A 17431-nucleotide genomic window follows, 5' to 3' on the forward strand; every position below is an offset into this window, starting at 1 on the left:
CTGGAGAAGCTAGGTCTGTTCTCCCTGGAGTGGAGGATGTTAAAAGGGGAATTGATTGAGGTATGTAAAAGGGTATAGATAGGGTCGACTGCAGGAAACCTTTCCCCGCATCAGAGGTAGGTAAAACTAGAGGGTATGGATTTAGGGAAGGGGGAAGAGATTAAGAGGGGATATGGAGGGGAACTTCTTCACCCAGACAGTACTAAGTACCTAGGATGCACATCTGAAAGAGTGGGGTTGAGACTGGGTCGCTGACTGCATTTAAGTGTGTAGATGAGCACTTCAATAGCTTAGTCATAGAGGGTTATGGACCATGTGCTGGGAGATGGGATTAATATGGAAGGGCACCCACTAGTCGGCGTGGGGTTGAACCAAATGGCCTGTTTCCATGCTAAATGATTCTATAAGTCTATCTGTTGTTAGTGGAGTCAACTGAACTCAAACCTTCAGCCGTCAAGACGTCAAGAGAATATCTTTATTCTGCAAATAGTGCCTTGGAATCTTTTACACCCTTGTAGAAAACAAACAGCTTAATGTCTCATTTGAAAAGCAGCATTTCCAACGGTGTAGCATTCCCTTTGTACAGCGCCAGCTTGGATTGTATGCTTGGGCCTTTAGAGTGCAACTTGAATCACAATCTTCTGATCTGAACGAATGCGATACCACTGAGATATTGCTGGTACTATGAAAAGTTTGAATAGGGAAGCTTATGTTTGTTGATTATATGGCTAGTGATGAGGTGGATGACTAGATTGTAAAGAAAATGCTCTGCCAAGAGAAGCAGCCACAGCTGAGTGGGATGTTAACTGGGGAGAAAATACTCCCACAGGGTTGTCCATGGGGATTCCCTGCTACAAATGAGGACACTGTGGGCAGATAAGTTCTCAAAATGCCTTTTACACTGGAAGTTGGTGGAGTGCAGAATGCTGTTCCATTGGTTGACATTGTTGCATATTTTAAAAGAAAAATAAATAAAACAGAATGTGATATGGCATTGGTTGGTGTCAATCTGGACTGTAAATGTCTATAGTTCTGTCCTAACATTTGATACAAAATAGGGCATTATGATGTAAGTTTTTGCCAGCTTAACTTTAGGAGGATCACAGATAGGATGACAAGACTTCAGACATTTTTTTCTGTTCATTCTATAAACAAACAGAGAAAATTCTGGAAATACTCAGCAGGTTAGGCAACATTTGTGAAAAGAGAAACAGAGTTAATGTTTCAGGTTAAAGATCGTTCATCGGAACTAGAAAAGTAAGAAATCAAACATGCTTATAGTTTCAGAGAAAGTGGAAGAGTGGAGAGAACAAAGGGAATGTCCGTGAAAGGTTGAAACCAAGAGGGACAGGATGGTACAACTGGTGGTGGAGTCAACTGAGAAGGAGTTGTGAAGCTTGTTAATTGCAGATTATCTGTCTGGAGGAGATGGAAATAGAATGTGATAAATGAGACAGAGAATTGGAGAGGTGAGGGGCTGCAGAGGGAGACAATGGTCAAACTGTGAGATATTAAAGTATCAAGCCCAAATCATGTGGTATGAACAGGAGAATCTAGGAGAGAGGAGCAGAGCTCTTCAAGTTTGGTGTTCCTGGAAGAGAAGTCACCATGAATTAAACATTAATTGTTAAAGCAAAAAAAATGTAAATACTATAAATCAGAAATAAAAACAAAAAATGCTGTAAATCGTGTAGACAGTGCTTCTGGGAAACATGCATTTATCTCCCGACTGATTAAAAATTTACCAAAAATCCACCTAGCATTCTCTTAAGAAACCGTAGGATCTTTGCTTAAAACAACTTTAGAAAATAGTCTAAAAGTTGAAGAAGCTGTGAGGAAAAGTTCTATCTTTTCATAAACAAGATTTATCGCCTGTTTTTTCCACCAGCTGAGCACCTGTAGAACTGCAGTAGAGTTGGAACTTTCCAATGTGTTCAAGAGCTTGGTGACCTTCCCCATCAAAACAACCTTTCTGTGAAAATTGATGACACAGGACTATTTGGGTTGGGATACATGACCTTATAAAGAATAAACTGAGGGCGGAATAATCATAAAGGGCGTGATTTGCATCAATGGTGTCAGGTGTGATCCTTTTGTAGTATGGTAAGAGGGTTGGGGGCAAACATGGGCAAATTGCAAGGAAAACAGCAATGTCAGATTAATGTATACATTCAGAGTCAACACGGGTGAATTATATCCAGATTTAGATGTACAAGAAAATTGATGATAAAATTAGTTAAGAATTAAAAGCTGTGCAAGATCATTACAGCATAAGGGATCATGACATTACGTAGCAGTACATGATCGTTTATTGTACACTTTGTGGCACTTCTTAACATATAATTGTATATCATATAATTTTTGTGCAGTTTCATGTAATTTCTTTTGTTATATTATTTGCAGTGGTTTAGATTAGTAATAGTTTTACTTAGTTTCAATAAACTTTTAAAAAGAATTCTGAGCTCTGCAGTCCTATGAGTCTGGGCTAGTTTACTCTACCCAGACAGGTTTGGGACTGACTACTTATCGGGGGAACTACCCGCAACATGCCGAAGATCAGGCAGCATTTGTGCAGATAGAAACCGAGTTAACATTTCAAGTCAATGCCCTTTCATCATAATGAGGAAAAAAGTTAGGAACAAAATATGTTTTAAGTTGCAGAGAAAGAGGAAGGATTGGGAATGTCAGTGATAGGTTAAAGACCAAGAAAGACTGAATGACATAAGTGGTGGTGGGTGCAGGCTGAGAGGATGGTGAAGGCTTGTTAATTGCTGCTGATCTGTAGGGAGGAGCTAGAAATAGAAGATGAATGAGAACTGAGGAGTGAGGGGAAGAAGTAGTGCTGGAACTGTGAAGTACAAAACACTGCAGATGCTACAAACCTGGAAAAAATGCTAGAAATACTCATCAAGTCAGGCAGCACCTGTGAAGAGAGAAAAATGGAATTAACATTATCTGACCAGTTCTGATACACAATGGAATGCGTGGTTATCTGAAATTGATAAATTCATTGTTGAGTCCCGAGGCTGTAATATTCCCAATGCAAAGATGGGATGCTGTTCTTTGAAATAATGTTGGGCTTCATTTAAACCATGTAGGAAGCAAAAGAGAAAGAGCTCAGAGTGGGAAGGAGAATTTTCATATGGGCATACAATCCCTTTGCACTTAAAACTGACACCAGAGTGCTCTGGAGAAGTTTTGCTTCTTTCTTGAACAGAGGCCCAACCAGTCCACCTCTTCAGCTGGGTAAACTTGCCGTTTAAATAGTGTGGACCAGTGTCTTTGCATTAGTCCTACTGTGGCACCCTCCCTCACAGCTTTTTTCCAAAACATTGATAACTGTAATGGTGCTGTTTCCTGCTTTTGTATAGAACTGGAATATTTTAAACATCTCTGCTGCTGATTTGCATCCTTCTCTCACTTGCACTCATCTCCGAATCTTCTCCTTCCTGTCTCAACTTGCATATCTCAAACTCATGGGATAGGTTAGTGACCAATGTCCATTACAAGAAAACAGACTCCCATATCTTGACTGCACCTTCTCCTACCCTGTTTCCTATAAATACTCAACTTAATTCTTCCAGTTTCTCCAGATCAGTAACGCCTGCTCTGATAATGCCACTTTCCACATCATTGCTTCCAAGATATCTGTCTTTATCCTCAACCATGTTTTCCCTTCACCACATGAACAGGATTCTCAATCTTCTCTGTTCCATTGACCATACTTCTGTTTTCACATCTGTCTTTCCACCCAGAGAAGGGACAGAATTCCCCTTATCCTTAACTTCAACCCACCAGAATCAGAAACAGAATTAGATTTATTATCACTAACTTATATGTCATGAAATTTGTTGTTTTGTGGCAGCAGTACAGTGCAAAGACATAAAATTACTATGAATTACAAAATAAATAAATAGTGCAAAAAGATGAAATAACGAGGTAGAGTTCATGGACCGTTCAGAAATCTGATGGTGGAGGAGAAGAAGCTGTTCCTGAAACATTGAGTGTGGGTCTTCAGGCTCCTGTACCTCCTCCGTCATGGTAGTAATGAGAAGAGGGCATGTCCTGGATGGTGAGCGTCCTTAGTGGTGGATGCCACCTTCCTGAGACACCACTTCTTGAAGATGTCCTTGATGGCGGAGAGGGTTGTGCCCGTGATGGAGCTGGCTGAGTCTTCAACCCTCTGCAGCCTCTTGCAATCCTGCGCATTGGAGCCTCCATACCAGGCTGTGATGCTCCACCGTACATCTATAGAAATTTGCAAGAGTCTTTGGTGACATACCCAATCTTCTCAAACTCCTAACGAAGTAGAGCCGTTAGCATGCCTTCTTCGTGATTGTATCAATGTGTTGGGCCCAGGATAGCTCCTCCGAGAGTGACGTCCAGAAACTTGAAGCTGCTCACCCTTTCCACCACTGACCCCTCAAAAAGGACTCGTGTGTGTTCTCCCAACTTCCCCTTCCTGAAGTTCACAATCAATTCCATGGTCTTGCTGACACTAAGTGTGAGGTTGTTGATGTAACACCACTCAACCAGCCAATCTATCTCACTCTTGTAAGCCAGTATCCACATTCAACAGATCATCCTCCGTAATATCTGCCACCTTCAACATGATGCCATCGTCAAACACATTGTTGTCTCTCCTCTCCTTCCAGCTTTGCAGTAGCACCATTCCCTATAGAACTCCGTTTACTCTTCCTTTTCCAGCAACACCCGCTTCCTCTGTCATGGTGCCTTTCCATGTACTTGCAAGAGATGCAATGACGTGCCTTTTAATCTCTTTTCCTACCACCCAGGGGCCCAAAAACTCCTTCCAGGTGAACCACTGATTCCTTTGTACTACATTACCATCAGCGCTCAAAATATGGTCTCCACTGCAAAAGAGAAGTAAAAGACACAGATTAGATGATTTAAAGATCACCTCCATTCAGTCTGCAAAGGTGATCCTGAGCTTGCAGTTGCCTGTTACTTTAATTCTCCATCTCACTCCCACTCTGACCTCTGTATTTGACCTCCTACACCTGTTCCAATAAAACCCGATGGAACCTTAAGGAACACCATCTCATCTTCTGACTCGGCACGTTACAGTCCTCATGACTCAAGATTGAATTCAACAATTTCAGATAACTAGGCATTCCAGTATCCACTAGAACTGGCCAGGTATATTGTAAGGTCACCAAACTGTAATATTAACTCTGTTTTGCTTTCTCCACAGAAACTGCATAACCTGATAAACACTCCTAGCTTTCTGAGCATGCTGGGAAGAATTTTGGTCAATCTTTGGTCAATAAGGAGTTAAACACACATTTCCTGGAGGCACTGATTTTTCCAGGATTTTCTGTTTTTATTTCAATTTCCAGATTTGCTTTTTTTTTTGCTTTTCAATTACCGTTAAATTCACCAGCCAGAAAGAGGGTCTCTTCCAGAAATGCCAACCTTGAGGAGCTCTGCTCTTCTCTCCTTGATTGTCCCGGTTCATACCACATTATTTGGACTTGATACCTTCTTCCATTTTAGATCTTTATGTTTGAAAAGATGATTTATTTTGTCAGAGCTATTGAGCTGAATATGAACATGAATATGAAGTCTATAGGAAAATATAAATCTGTTGGAAACAAGTTACTACAGACTTTGCCATGTGGTAATTCCTTAAATAATCAAATAAACCATGAAAAAAGTTGAGTGAAATTAGATGCCTAATGGCAGTAGATCCAGCAATCTTTTCAATAAAGGAACAATAAACACTTAGATTTTGCTGTGTAGTGCGTCACATTGTAGTAGAATTCACACAATCTCTTAACAGCACCATGGCATTTTAAGAATGGAATTATGGAGTAAATACATCTCCTCCTCAGGTTACGAACCTCAACTTATGTATGGCCTGCTTATATGAATGAGTGTTTGGAGACCAGCAGGATGGACTTTTCCGGCTGCTGTGGGGCTACAGGCATCTTTTGCCATGTGGAAACTCGGTTCGCAGTAATAACATTGCATCTTGCAGAGAAATCTGAATGATTGAGATAAACGTCCTGTTTTAAAGACACATTGTCCTTGGTTGGCCTACATTTTTATTTAAATATATTGCTGGCTGGCTGCATTTCCGTCTTGTAAACTGTTCGGGTTACTAACAGTTCTCAGGAAAGGAACCCTGTCGCTCCCTGGGGAGGACCTGTTTGAAGCATGGCAGTGAACCTGTTCAATGTTCTATGAATTCCTGATTATTTGACAATCCAGCCTGATATTTTGATGATTTAATACAAGACACTGACGTACATATTAATTCTGTTTTGTCTGATTTTGTTTCAGAATTCTTCCCTTAATGCCAGAAGAATCCAAGGTGAGCAATAGTTTGGGAATAATAATTCAGGGCAGTAATATGTTTATATGAGAAGAATTATTCATCAATATTTATAATTGTGTTCAGCACAATTATCATCTTAGAATATGAATTTTATCTCAAGGATAACCGAGTTTTGAACTTGCATCTAGCCAAACCTGATTGAATTAGTATCACTACAGTTAAGGGCCTGATATGTATTGGAACAGTACGAATCCAGTTTCCAGTGGTAAAAGATCACAACACTGGCTACGATTTATTATCAAATTATCAGTCCCACTCAGACAGTTAGACCAGATTAATGGACATCTGTGCTGTGCTCTGTAATACTGTGCTTGATGGGCAAATGTAGAGAGCGCTTGACCCTACATCTAGTTCATATTGTATCTGACTTGATTGATAATGAGAAGGTTAGTCGTGATAATACTAGAAAAACTGAGTCATTGGTGAGACTGGATAAGTGTGGAGAGAGTCAAAAAGGATCATTGATGGCAATGGAGTTGAGTAAGGGGAGGGAAGAATCAATGATGAATGGGAGAAATTGGTTGTGAACAGGGGCTGATGTTGGCACCAGGGAAAACCAACACTGAAAATAGCAGAGATTTATGTCGATGCTAGAAATTGGTATTGCTGGAATGTTGACATTAGAAGGAGATGGTTCTGATTCCAGAATAGGTCTACTGTGACTCTGGGAAATGTTGTTGCTGCCACAAGATGTTTGACACTGGGCAAGATCCTTCTGGTCTGTTTCCTCCTCACTACCAATCCCTAATTTTGCCAGCAGTAGAACTGTTAAATGTCTCTAACATTCAGAAAAAAATACTACTAAAGTGGAGCTAAATAACTGAAATATTTTTCAAAAACTAATTAAAAATAGTTGTAGGTAAAACATTAAACAACATAAAACAACTTGTTTGTTTTGAAAAAGGAACTTAACTTCCCCTTTGCTTGCTAATCCGCAGCCTATAATCCTCAATAAAATGCAGGATCTTGGATCCATGTTCTGTCATGTTATGTCCAAGAGGCATTGTTTTAAACCCAGTGTGAATGTTGAGGAATTCCAACAAGGTTAGCATTCTGAATCTGTCTGTGAGCATAGGAGTTCTTCATTTGACAGCACATGGACAAAAGTCCAGGACGTGTTTCTATTTTAAATAGATGAATGTTGGTGATTCTGTTTGGATCCACAAGCATTTACTTGCAAGATCCAGGCCAATGTATTTTACACCATGGAGTGATTGGGAACATCGTATCAGGAGTATGTGATTCTGCTGTGGTCCTATTTTGCCATTGAGTTAAATCATGGCTTACTCTGTACCCTAGCTCCCACCTTTCCTCTATATCCCCTTAATTAAAAATAATCTATTTTTTCTGTTGTAATAAAAATATATCAGCATCAGGAATGATACGGCAAGGCTCAAAGTGGCAACTGTACAAACTCTGCCATGTTAAACTCAATAAGACTGGATATAAACAAAAAATAGGTTCACAAGACTAAGCTCACCTTCTCCCCAGTCACATAGTATTCTGGAAATGCAGAAAAAAAACTAAAGCTCATTTACAGAAAAATCTGGGAAATTCCTCTATGATTTGCTCCTATAATTAAGCAGAACTTCAAAAAATGTTCACTATTACATGATTAACTAGAATATACAGCACAGCACTAGTTTGTATTGGTGTTTCTATTCTGCATTATCTTTCACTCTATCTGCCTTACCTCATTTCAGCCTTTCAGCTTTCCTTTCTATTCCTTTTTCTCTCATATTATCACTTGGTTTCCTTTAGAAAGTATTTATATGATTCACTTCAACAGTTTCCTGTGATAGTATTCCTATCTGGATGCATCTCAGCTTGGTATGGCAACTGCTCTGCCCAAGACTGCAAGAAATCGCAGAGAATTGTGAACGCAGCCCAGTCCATCACTCAAAGCAGCCTCCCCTCCATTGAATTTGTCTACATGTCCCGCTGCTTCAGGAAAGCAGCCAACATAATCCCCCCACCCCAGTCATTCTTTCTTCTCCCATCTCCTGTCGGGCAGAAGTTACAAAAGCTTGAGAGCACATACCACCAAGCTCAAGGACAGCTCCTATCCCGCTGTTAACAGACTCTTAAACTGACTTCTCGTATGCTGAAAGAAAATTCTTGATCTCCCAATCTACCCTGTCGTGGCCCTTGCACTTTATTTGTCTACTTGCACAGCACTTTCTCTGTAACTGCAACACTATATTCTGCATTCTGTATTTCTTTATACTACCTTGAAGTACTTATGTATAGTATGATCTGGATGGCACACAAACAAAAGATTTTCCACTGTATCTCAGTACATGTGACAATAATAAACCAATACCAAGTTCCACATCCCAAGTACTGAGTAAAGAAATTTCTCCATATTTACCTACTGGATTACTAGTGATTATCCTGTACTTTATGGCTCCTAGTTTTGGATTCCCTCACGCATAGAGACATTCCTCTCCAGATGCGCCCTCTACACCCATTCATATTTTAAAGTCCTCAATCAGGTCCAAAGAAAAAAAGTCATGATAACTTTCTTCTGTACCTCAGTGACTTTTGTTATTGTATGGAGACCAGCCTGATCTGGATTCTACAAAGCTAATGTGACTTTTTTGAGTTCTATGTTCATTTATGACTCAATACGTTGACAAAAAATTTCATTTGTTGACCTGTTACACTGCTGTAGCCCCAGGTACCTTTGTTCTTCTACTCTAATCAGTTTCTTATTTTATTGGATATTGGTGACGTTTCTGTTTTCACATGGAAGTATATCATTTGGCATTTACCAGTATTAAGGTTCATTTGTAATTTATTAGCCAGTATGTAAGTTTTTGATAATTAATTTTATTCTTCCTCCATATTAATCATAACTCCAGTATTATCTGTAAATCTTGGCTCACTCGTCTCCATGTTTAAGTCATTAACACATTCATGAATTATAGTGGTTCCAGCACTTCTTTGGATAACCACTCTTTACCGTTGATCTCTGTTTTTTGTTTGAGAAAAGTTTTTCACCCAGAAGTGGTAAGGGTCTGGAACTCATTGAATAAAAGGACAGTGGAGGCAGAAACCTACATTACATTTAAAATACTTAGCTAGAAGAGGCATTGAACAATAGACATAGTGCCTTGAAAATTGGATTAGGCTGCATAGCTCTTCTTTGACAGACACAATGGGCCAGATGGATGTCTTCTGTGTTGTAAATTTTCTTTGATCCCAGATAACTTTTAACCAACACAACTAAATTCAATTCTATCGTAATTAAAAGAAAAGCTTTGATCATATCTATCTGAACCTGTAATAAAAATAGTCTGATTGGTTGGAGGCCACTCATTCATAGAGGTTAGGTTGTCATGTTGACAATCCTTCTATTTTCCACACATTGGATTGCCTAAATAGGATACAAAGGTTCTGTATATTTAGTCATTCCAAGGTACAGTGGTCTTAATTTTATACTGTCATCTTTTATCAGTTCTCCTTAAGTGCCATTTCTTTCCCATTGGCCTTGTTTCAGTGTTTTTGAACCATTAATGCCAAATCACTTGATGTCTAACCTTTAACAGGAACCCTGCAAAGCACATATGCCTGGAGTTTCCCCATTCAACGACATAACACTGTACTTATCAATATCGAAAGACTCCTGCCACATTCAGTTTCCAGTCCGCCAACTTAATCAAATTAGCTTGTAACCTATTTACTTAGTTTAAATTCCCAACTCCTATGTATATTTTTGTAAAATCCCTGGTTACTCTAATATCCTCGTGCAAATCATTTACCGCAATGCAGTCCTACAGGATTCTTCTCATACACAATCATTCCCACACGACCCATTTCAATAGATGATGACTACTGATGTCATTGGATCTTTTCTGTATCCCCTCATTTCAAGATGACCTCATTTCCTATTTGATGAATCAGTACCTAATGGCAAAAATCAACACAAATCAAATCCATCCCAGTTTTATCTTTCCAGAATCTATGATTTAGATCTCAGAATCTGTATATTTTAGGCAACAAACTCTTACAAACTCTTACAAACTGAATATAACAGAATTCCTTCCCAATCACAGCACATAAGCAAATCTGCATTGGAAGTTAAGAGGAAAGGAGAAATGAAGGCAACAAATCACTATGAATATAAATCACTGTTAATGAAGAGGAGCAAAACAAAGAGAGAGAAAGGCAAATGGTACATCACAATAGACAGTAAAGTAACTCAACCAACTGTATCTGCGCTACCTAATTAAACAATTCAAAATTAGCATTACCGTATAAATATTGAAAAGAAAAATGTAGGGGAAATGAAGGTGGTAAAGGCTAAAAGCAGTACATTGGAGAAGGAAGAAACTGGGTGCTGGATGAACAAGAACTGAAAGTAAAATAAGAACAGTAGGTACCCATTCAGCTCTCCAGTCTGCTCTGCCGTTCCCTACGATCCGTGACCTAACTCCAATATCTCCCCTTCCACATAGCCTTTCATACCTTACAAAAAATATATATCTCAGACTTAAATTAGCAAATGATCCAGCATCAATTGCCATTTGCAGAAGAGGGTTCTAAATTCTTATCACATGTAGAAGTGATTCACAACAACTTTTGAAAGTTTCTCTCCATAAGTTCACCATAATGTCATGAAAACTTTGAATAAATATCCCATTAACCTCCTAACTTTCATGGAATACAACCCTATCATGCATAACTTCTTATAATTCAGTCCTTAAATCCAGGTATCATTCTGGAAAACCTACACTGCACTCCATCCAAGGTCAACATCGTAAGTGTGGTGCCTTAAACTGCCCACTCCACTCCAGGTATGATCTAACCAGGGTGCACCATGACATCCATCCTCTTGTTATAAAGGACAGAATTCCATTGTTTCTTTTGGTTATTTTCATGGCCATGACACCCTAACGATCAGCGTACATTGACCCTTTCAGTCTCTTTGAACTACCACCGTTTTCAGCTTTTCGTCATTTAAAAAGCACACTATTCTATCCTCTTTAGCCACTATTAACGTCCTTTCAATTGGAATACCTGTTTATTACCCCTGCTCACCAACGTCTCCCAATCAGGTTAACAATCTGCCTTCACGTCTATGACCTTCAATTTTAGCCACCTGTTAGTTTTTGCACATCTTCAAAAATCTCATTTAGTTTATCTGTTTTGACATACTCTCTATAAATCCATGTTAGGTCTCTCTGACCAGCTGAAGCATTTTAATGTGTTCAGTCACTCTGCCATTAATCACAGATCCTAGTAACTTGCCAACAACAAAGGTTCGGTTAACTAGTCAATAACTTCCTAGTTTTCTTTTCGCACCTTTGTGAAGTTACATAATGATATGCAGATTTATAATCTAAAGTAATGATCCCAAATTCAAGAGAACTTTTGATAAATACAGTATGGAAAACAACATAGGCTTTTCAGCCTACTCAGTCCATGATGGCATTTATGACCCACAAACCTTCTCCTTCATTCAACACCAGAAGCATAATCCTCTAATCTCTTTGCTTTATATATGTATCTGGCCTTTCCTTAAATGCAGCTATTACAAATGCCTCAATTCCTCTCGGAGTTCCCAACTCCACATTCCTATCACTATCTTGGAAATAAGTTATTCTCAAATCAATATATTATTTCTTGGTGACTGTCTTGTTTGATAGCCTGCAGTTCTGCTCTTCCCACTGAAGCTATTCCTTCAAAGCCTTTAGTAACTATAAAGGATACTAGGTGTCACTTAAGTCTTTGACAGTTTCTTTTAATAAGAAAAGTGACTAAGCCTGTACCTCCTTTGCTGAAACACACAACCTCATTTCTGGAATCATCCTTGTAAGTTTTTTGCAACCTCTCCTGTGCTTCTATATCCTTTTTGATAATGTGAGAATCATAATTGTGCATAATATTGCATGTAGCCTGAGCAAAGTTAATATCCAGTTTTGCATAATTTCTTTAATATTCAGATCTCTCCGTCCAGCAGCAAACCCGAGTGCCTGACTGGCTTTTTATACCATTATTGACCTGTATTGCTGCTTTCAGTGATTATGGCATTTCTAATCCTAAATCCTTCTTGCTTCTTTACACCCATTTAAGTACTTAGAAAATCAACAAGATCAAAATGTAATTCTTCATATTTTGTTGAAATTAATTTTCCAATCTGTAAGTTTACTGATGTCCTGTAATTCACTCCGTGTATAACACTAGCTATCCACTAGACCTTTGGCACAATGTATTTTTTCAATTAACTTATTTAAATATGTGTAGTAGTGAATGTATTGGAGGTCTTTAGAATGTTTGTGGAATTTGTTTTACTTGTGATCTCTCAGAAATTGTTCAAATGAGATCTTTTTCATGAAGAATCTTTGGTTTATTTTTTTAGATTTAATCCTCCAAGATTCAACCAGGCCTGCAGCTCATGTTACTGGTAAGAATAAACCTTTGGAGGGTGCCCCAGTTTAAACAAAATTAAATATATGTTCACAATGATGACATTATTCTGCTACATTGTACTGAGCCCAAAGTACAAAGGGGTTAACGAAGGGTTTCAATGCCTGTCACTGACCTACAAAACAGGCGCAGTATAACATGATTTTTACTGCATCTTACTCTGTGTTATAAGGTGTTTGTGTTGTTGTCATGGTAGTAAATGGACACCAGAGGTCCTGAGTTCAAATTTCACTAAGGCAAGTTGTGAAAGTGAACTGAACAAAATGTCTGGTCACTTTTGGGCAAACACTAGAAGAAAGATCATGAAGGTTTCAGAATCAATAAAAGCCAGCAGACAGCCTGTGACATATGCCTCTTCTGGCTACATGGAGTTCATTTAAAGCTATATGGTTGATTCTTAATGTCCTTGAAAACCTATTATCTATAACTGCTGCAGAGTTTAGTAAGGTAATGATTAATTGGACCTACTCACAAATTACTTACATCAGGATTGGTGTCCCATGGACAATGCCATATTAATGGCACTTAATGCCTTAGCCTTACCTCCATTAACAGTTCTGTGCCTTAGATGGAATTTACTATCAGAGGTGGAAGCAAGATAATGTACTTCAAATTAGTACTCATCTATGTTGAATATCCTTAGTATTCCGAGGGGAAACAAAGTAACAGAATGCACTGAATAGTGAATTTTAATGGGCAGCACCATCAGTGGTAGCAGCAAGGACAAAGGTGGACAAGTTAGGAAAATAATATGGGGCTGCTGAGGAACCAACTTGAGAATACATGTTGCTTGACCTCAATGCAATCAACATACTGACACATCCACGATAGAATTAATCATTATGCAATCCTTGTGAAGGAAAACTTTTCTATTTTCACTGTGAAGTTTTGTTAAATCAATATATCATCTAACATAGCACTATCATCATGCTAAGTAGGCAGTCAAAATACAAAACTAACAATTGAAAACTGACCCAGTTAGGGTATAGTAGAATCATATATTACCACAATATGGAGCTCAGCAAATGACTACATATAGAACATTACAGCACAGTACAGGCCCTTCAGCCCACGATGTTGTGCCGATATTTTGTCTTACTCTAAGATCTATCTAACCATTCCCTCCCACATACCCTCCATTTTTCTATCATTCATGTGCTTATCTAAGAGTCTCTTAAATGTCCCTAATGTATCTGCCTCCACTACCTCTGCCGGCAGTGCATTCCACACACCTACCACTCTCTGTGTAAAAAACTTACCTCTGACATCCCCCTTATACTTTCCTCTAATCACCTTAAAATTATGCCCCCTCGTGTTAGCCACCTTCAACCCTGGGAGAAAGTCTCTGACTGTCCACTCGATCTATGCCTCTTATACAGCTCTATCAAGTCACTTCTCATCCTCCTTCACTCCAAAGAGAAAAGCCCTAGCTTGCTCAACCTATCCTCATGAGACGTGTTCTCTAATTCAGGCAGCATCCTGGTAAATCTCCTCTGCACCCTCTCTAAAGCTTCCACATCCTTCCTATAATGAGGTGACCAGAATTGAACACAATACTCCAAGTGTGGTCTAACCAGAGTTTTATACAGCTGCAACATTACCTCGTGGCTCTTGAACTCAATACCCCGACTAGTGAAGGCCAACACACCATACGCCTTCTTAACAACCCTATCAACCTGCACGGCAACCTTGAGGGATCTTTGGACGTGGACTCCAAGATCCCTCTGTTCCTCCACACAGCAGTCCTGCCATTAACCTTGTATTCTGCCTTCAAATTCGGTCTCCCAAAGTGTACCTGTTCACACTTTTCTGGGTTGAACTCCATCTGCCACTTCTCAGCTCAGCTCTGCATTCTATCAATATCCTGTTGTCCTAGAAATAAGGCTTATTCTTTTCCAATGCAGAAATGTCAAATGGATGATCCTTAAGAACGTGACAAATAGGAGCAGCTAGGCCATCTGGCCCCGCAAGCCTGCTGTGTCATCCATCAAGATTGTAGCTGATCTTCTACCACAGCACAATTATTGTGCACTGAGCCCACAGCCCTTGTTTCTTTAACATCCTGAAACCTACTGATCTCTGTTTTGAATGGATTCAACAACTGCTCCTCCACAGCCCTCTGGGGTAGAGTATTCCAAAGATTTACCCCATATTCTTGAGTGAACAAATTTCTCCACATCTGAATCCTAAACAGGTTTGCTGTTATCCTGAGACTGTGACTATTGGTTTGAGAGTCCTCAGCCAGGTACATCCTCCTTGCACCTAGCTGGTCAAGCTTAGAATAATTTTGTATATTTCAATGAGATCTCCTCTTACTTTTCTTATCTCTAGAGAATACAGGCCTAGCCTACTCAATTCCTCCATAGTCAGCACCCCTTTGGTGAATCATCACTGCATTCTGTCTATGACAAGTACATCCTTTCTTAAGCAAGAAGACAAAAACTGTTCACAATACTTCAGGGGTGGTCTCACCAAGGCCCAATCAATTGCTGTAAGACTTTCTTACTCTGGTATTCAAATCTTCTCAACATTGCACATGCAGCTTGGCTCTCGGGAATCTTTGTACAATTCCTCCTGAGGACCTTTTACTCATTTAATACACCCCAACAGGATATGTTCTTAACATATTATTTTCTAGGGACTACAACCCTAATCCAAATGGTAGGTTTTAAGCAGTATATTTAAACAAAAAAGGTAAAAATTTGTGGAGAAAATTCGAGATGTTGAAGCCTCAACAGTTGAAGGTACAGCTACCAAAGGTAGGGGATTCAATGTGTGAATGCTAAATTCTTGGAGGGTTGGAGGGGGTTATAGTGATAAGAGAAAGCAAGACCATAGAAGGAACTAAGCACGATGCTGTGACTTCTAAAATTGAGGTGTTAATGGATTATGAGCCAACAGCAATCAGCAGGCTCAGGGAGCGATGTGTGAAAAGAACAGAATAATTGGGGACACATGCAGTATAATTTTGGATGATTCAAGTACATGGAAGATGATTGATATGGTAAAGGTAATAAAAGCAGGAATGATCATATAGATAATTAGTAATGGCGGAGAAGTTGCCTGATTGGTACTGTATTTATAGATGTGCTTTTTCTTGCAGGATGTAATTGTAGTGCTTCTAGGCATGATCGACTGCACTGGGAGTTCAACAGAGGAAATGCTTTCTTGCGTGGAATTGACTATAAAGAAGGAGCTTTGGTGATTAAAAAATCTGGACATTACTTCATTTATTCTAAGATCCTTCTGGGAGAAATAAGTTGTGGTGTTGAAAGAAATGGATTTCTGAAACAAACAGTATTTAAAGAGGGAGCAGCATATCCAAAACCTATTGAATTAATGACTGTTCGAAAATTCTTTTGCACAGATCAGAACGCAAGCAACTGGTTGGACAATAGTTACCTGGGTGCAATATTTGAGTTTAATGAAGGGGATCGTGTGTTCATTAAAATAACAGATAAAAGAGTTCTGACAATCTTCAATGATGCAGAAACATTCTTTGGTGCTTTAATGATTTAATGTATCTGTCAGGCTTTCAATCCATCTATTCCATTCAGTAAATGAAAAACATCTTTAAACCTGCTTATCATCTGCTTGGTTCATGCAAAGGATCTGAATGTCGTATTCAACAGTAATCAATGAGACATGTAGTTTTGATTATATAATGGAACCACTTCCTCTAAAATAGCAATTTACATTATGTAAATATGTGCCACTTGTGTCTGCTGCAATTATTTTTGGTATTTGTCTCTTTTTTATTCAGCCTATCGGGACTAAACAGCACATGCCTGATTTAATATTAGCCATTGTTTTATTTATTGATACTTCAGTAGACATCCCAGACATTTTAAATTTGTACAACTCATTACAATTCCTAATTGTCCCCAGATTGAGAAAACTGAACGATTTACATTAGAAAATGTGTTACTAAAGAAATGGGTGATATGGTTGGAAATTCTTCTCTGGTCATTGGTGCTAAATGTGTTCTTTAGTGGTGATAGTAAGAGCAATTCTGCCCCAAGATATGATTCCGTTTGAAGTCAATGCATTCCACTCCTGAAACTTGGATCCGGTGTGCTGCTGCTGTTATATGTTGTGTTTAGTACTACTGACCGGGGAGTAATTTCTAAGAAATGCAGATGTGAATAAAGCTCTCATTTAAAAATAAATCATTCTGGCGATATGGCAAGGTTTTGATCAGCCAACTTCATAAACTGCTGCAGTCTTTTTGGTATAGGTAGTCTCACTGTGTTACTCTTAAGGGAGTTCCAAAATGTTGAAACAGCGATGATGGAGTGGTGATCATATTTACAAGTTGGGATAATGTGTGACAATGGGAAACTTGGAGTTTGTGATGTTTCTATCTGCCTGCATGGTTGGGGATGGGGAGTGAATAGGGAATCAAGTAGGCTGAAATGTGCTGGATGGTTATGCTACTTGAATGTCATTGGAACCACCCTTCCTTCCCTCTGGTTCATGCAAGTAGAGAGTACTCCATCGCATTCCTGACCCGTACCCTGTAGGTGAATGAGAAACTTTTGGAAGTCAAGAGGTGAGCCACCGTCTGCAGAATACCCAGCTGTTGACTTACTCTCATGGTTGAGATCTATTTACTCCAACTTTCATCTGTCCTCATTA

At 39.1% G+C, this 17431-nt stretch overlaps 1 protein-coding gene across 1 annotated transcript in view; it reads left to right on the top strand.

Annotated features, from left to right (window-relative positions):
* LOC127584878 (tumor necrosis factor ligand superfamily member 14-like) overlaps nt 1-16570 on the top strand; it is a 29832-nt gene extending 13262 nt beyond the window's left edge. Inside the window, exons 3-6 of the mRNA XM_052041848.1 lie at nt 6307-6337; nt 12726-12770; nt 15897-16058; nt 16557-16570. Of these exons, the coding sequence (XP_051897808.1) occupies nt 6307-6337; nt 12726-12770; nt 15897-16058; nt 16557-16570 (252 nt within the window). The remainder of the gene's footprint in view (nt 1-6306; nt 6338-12725; nt 12771-15896; nt 16059-16556) is intronic.
* The last annotated feature ends 861 nt before the right edge of the window (nt 16571-17431 follow it).

Source organism: Pristis pectinata, chromosome 31, assembly GCF_009764475.1.
Source record: "Pristis pectinata isolate sPriPec2 chromosome 31, sPriPec2.1.pri, whole genome shotgun sequence".
Classification (NCBI taxonomy): domain Eukaryota; kingdom Metazoa; phylum Chordata; class Chondrichthyes; order Rhinopristiformes; family Pristidae; genus Pristis; species Pristis pectinata.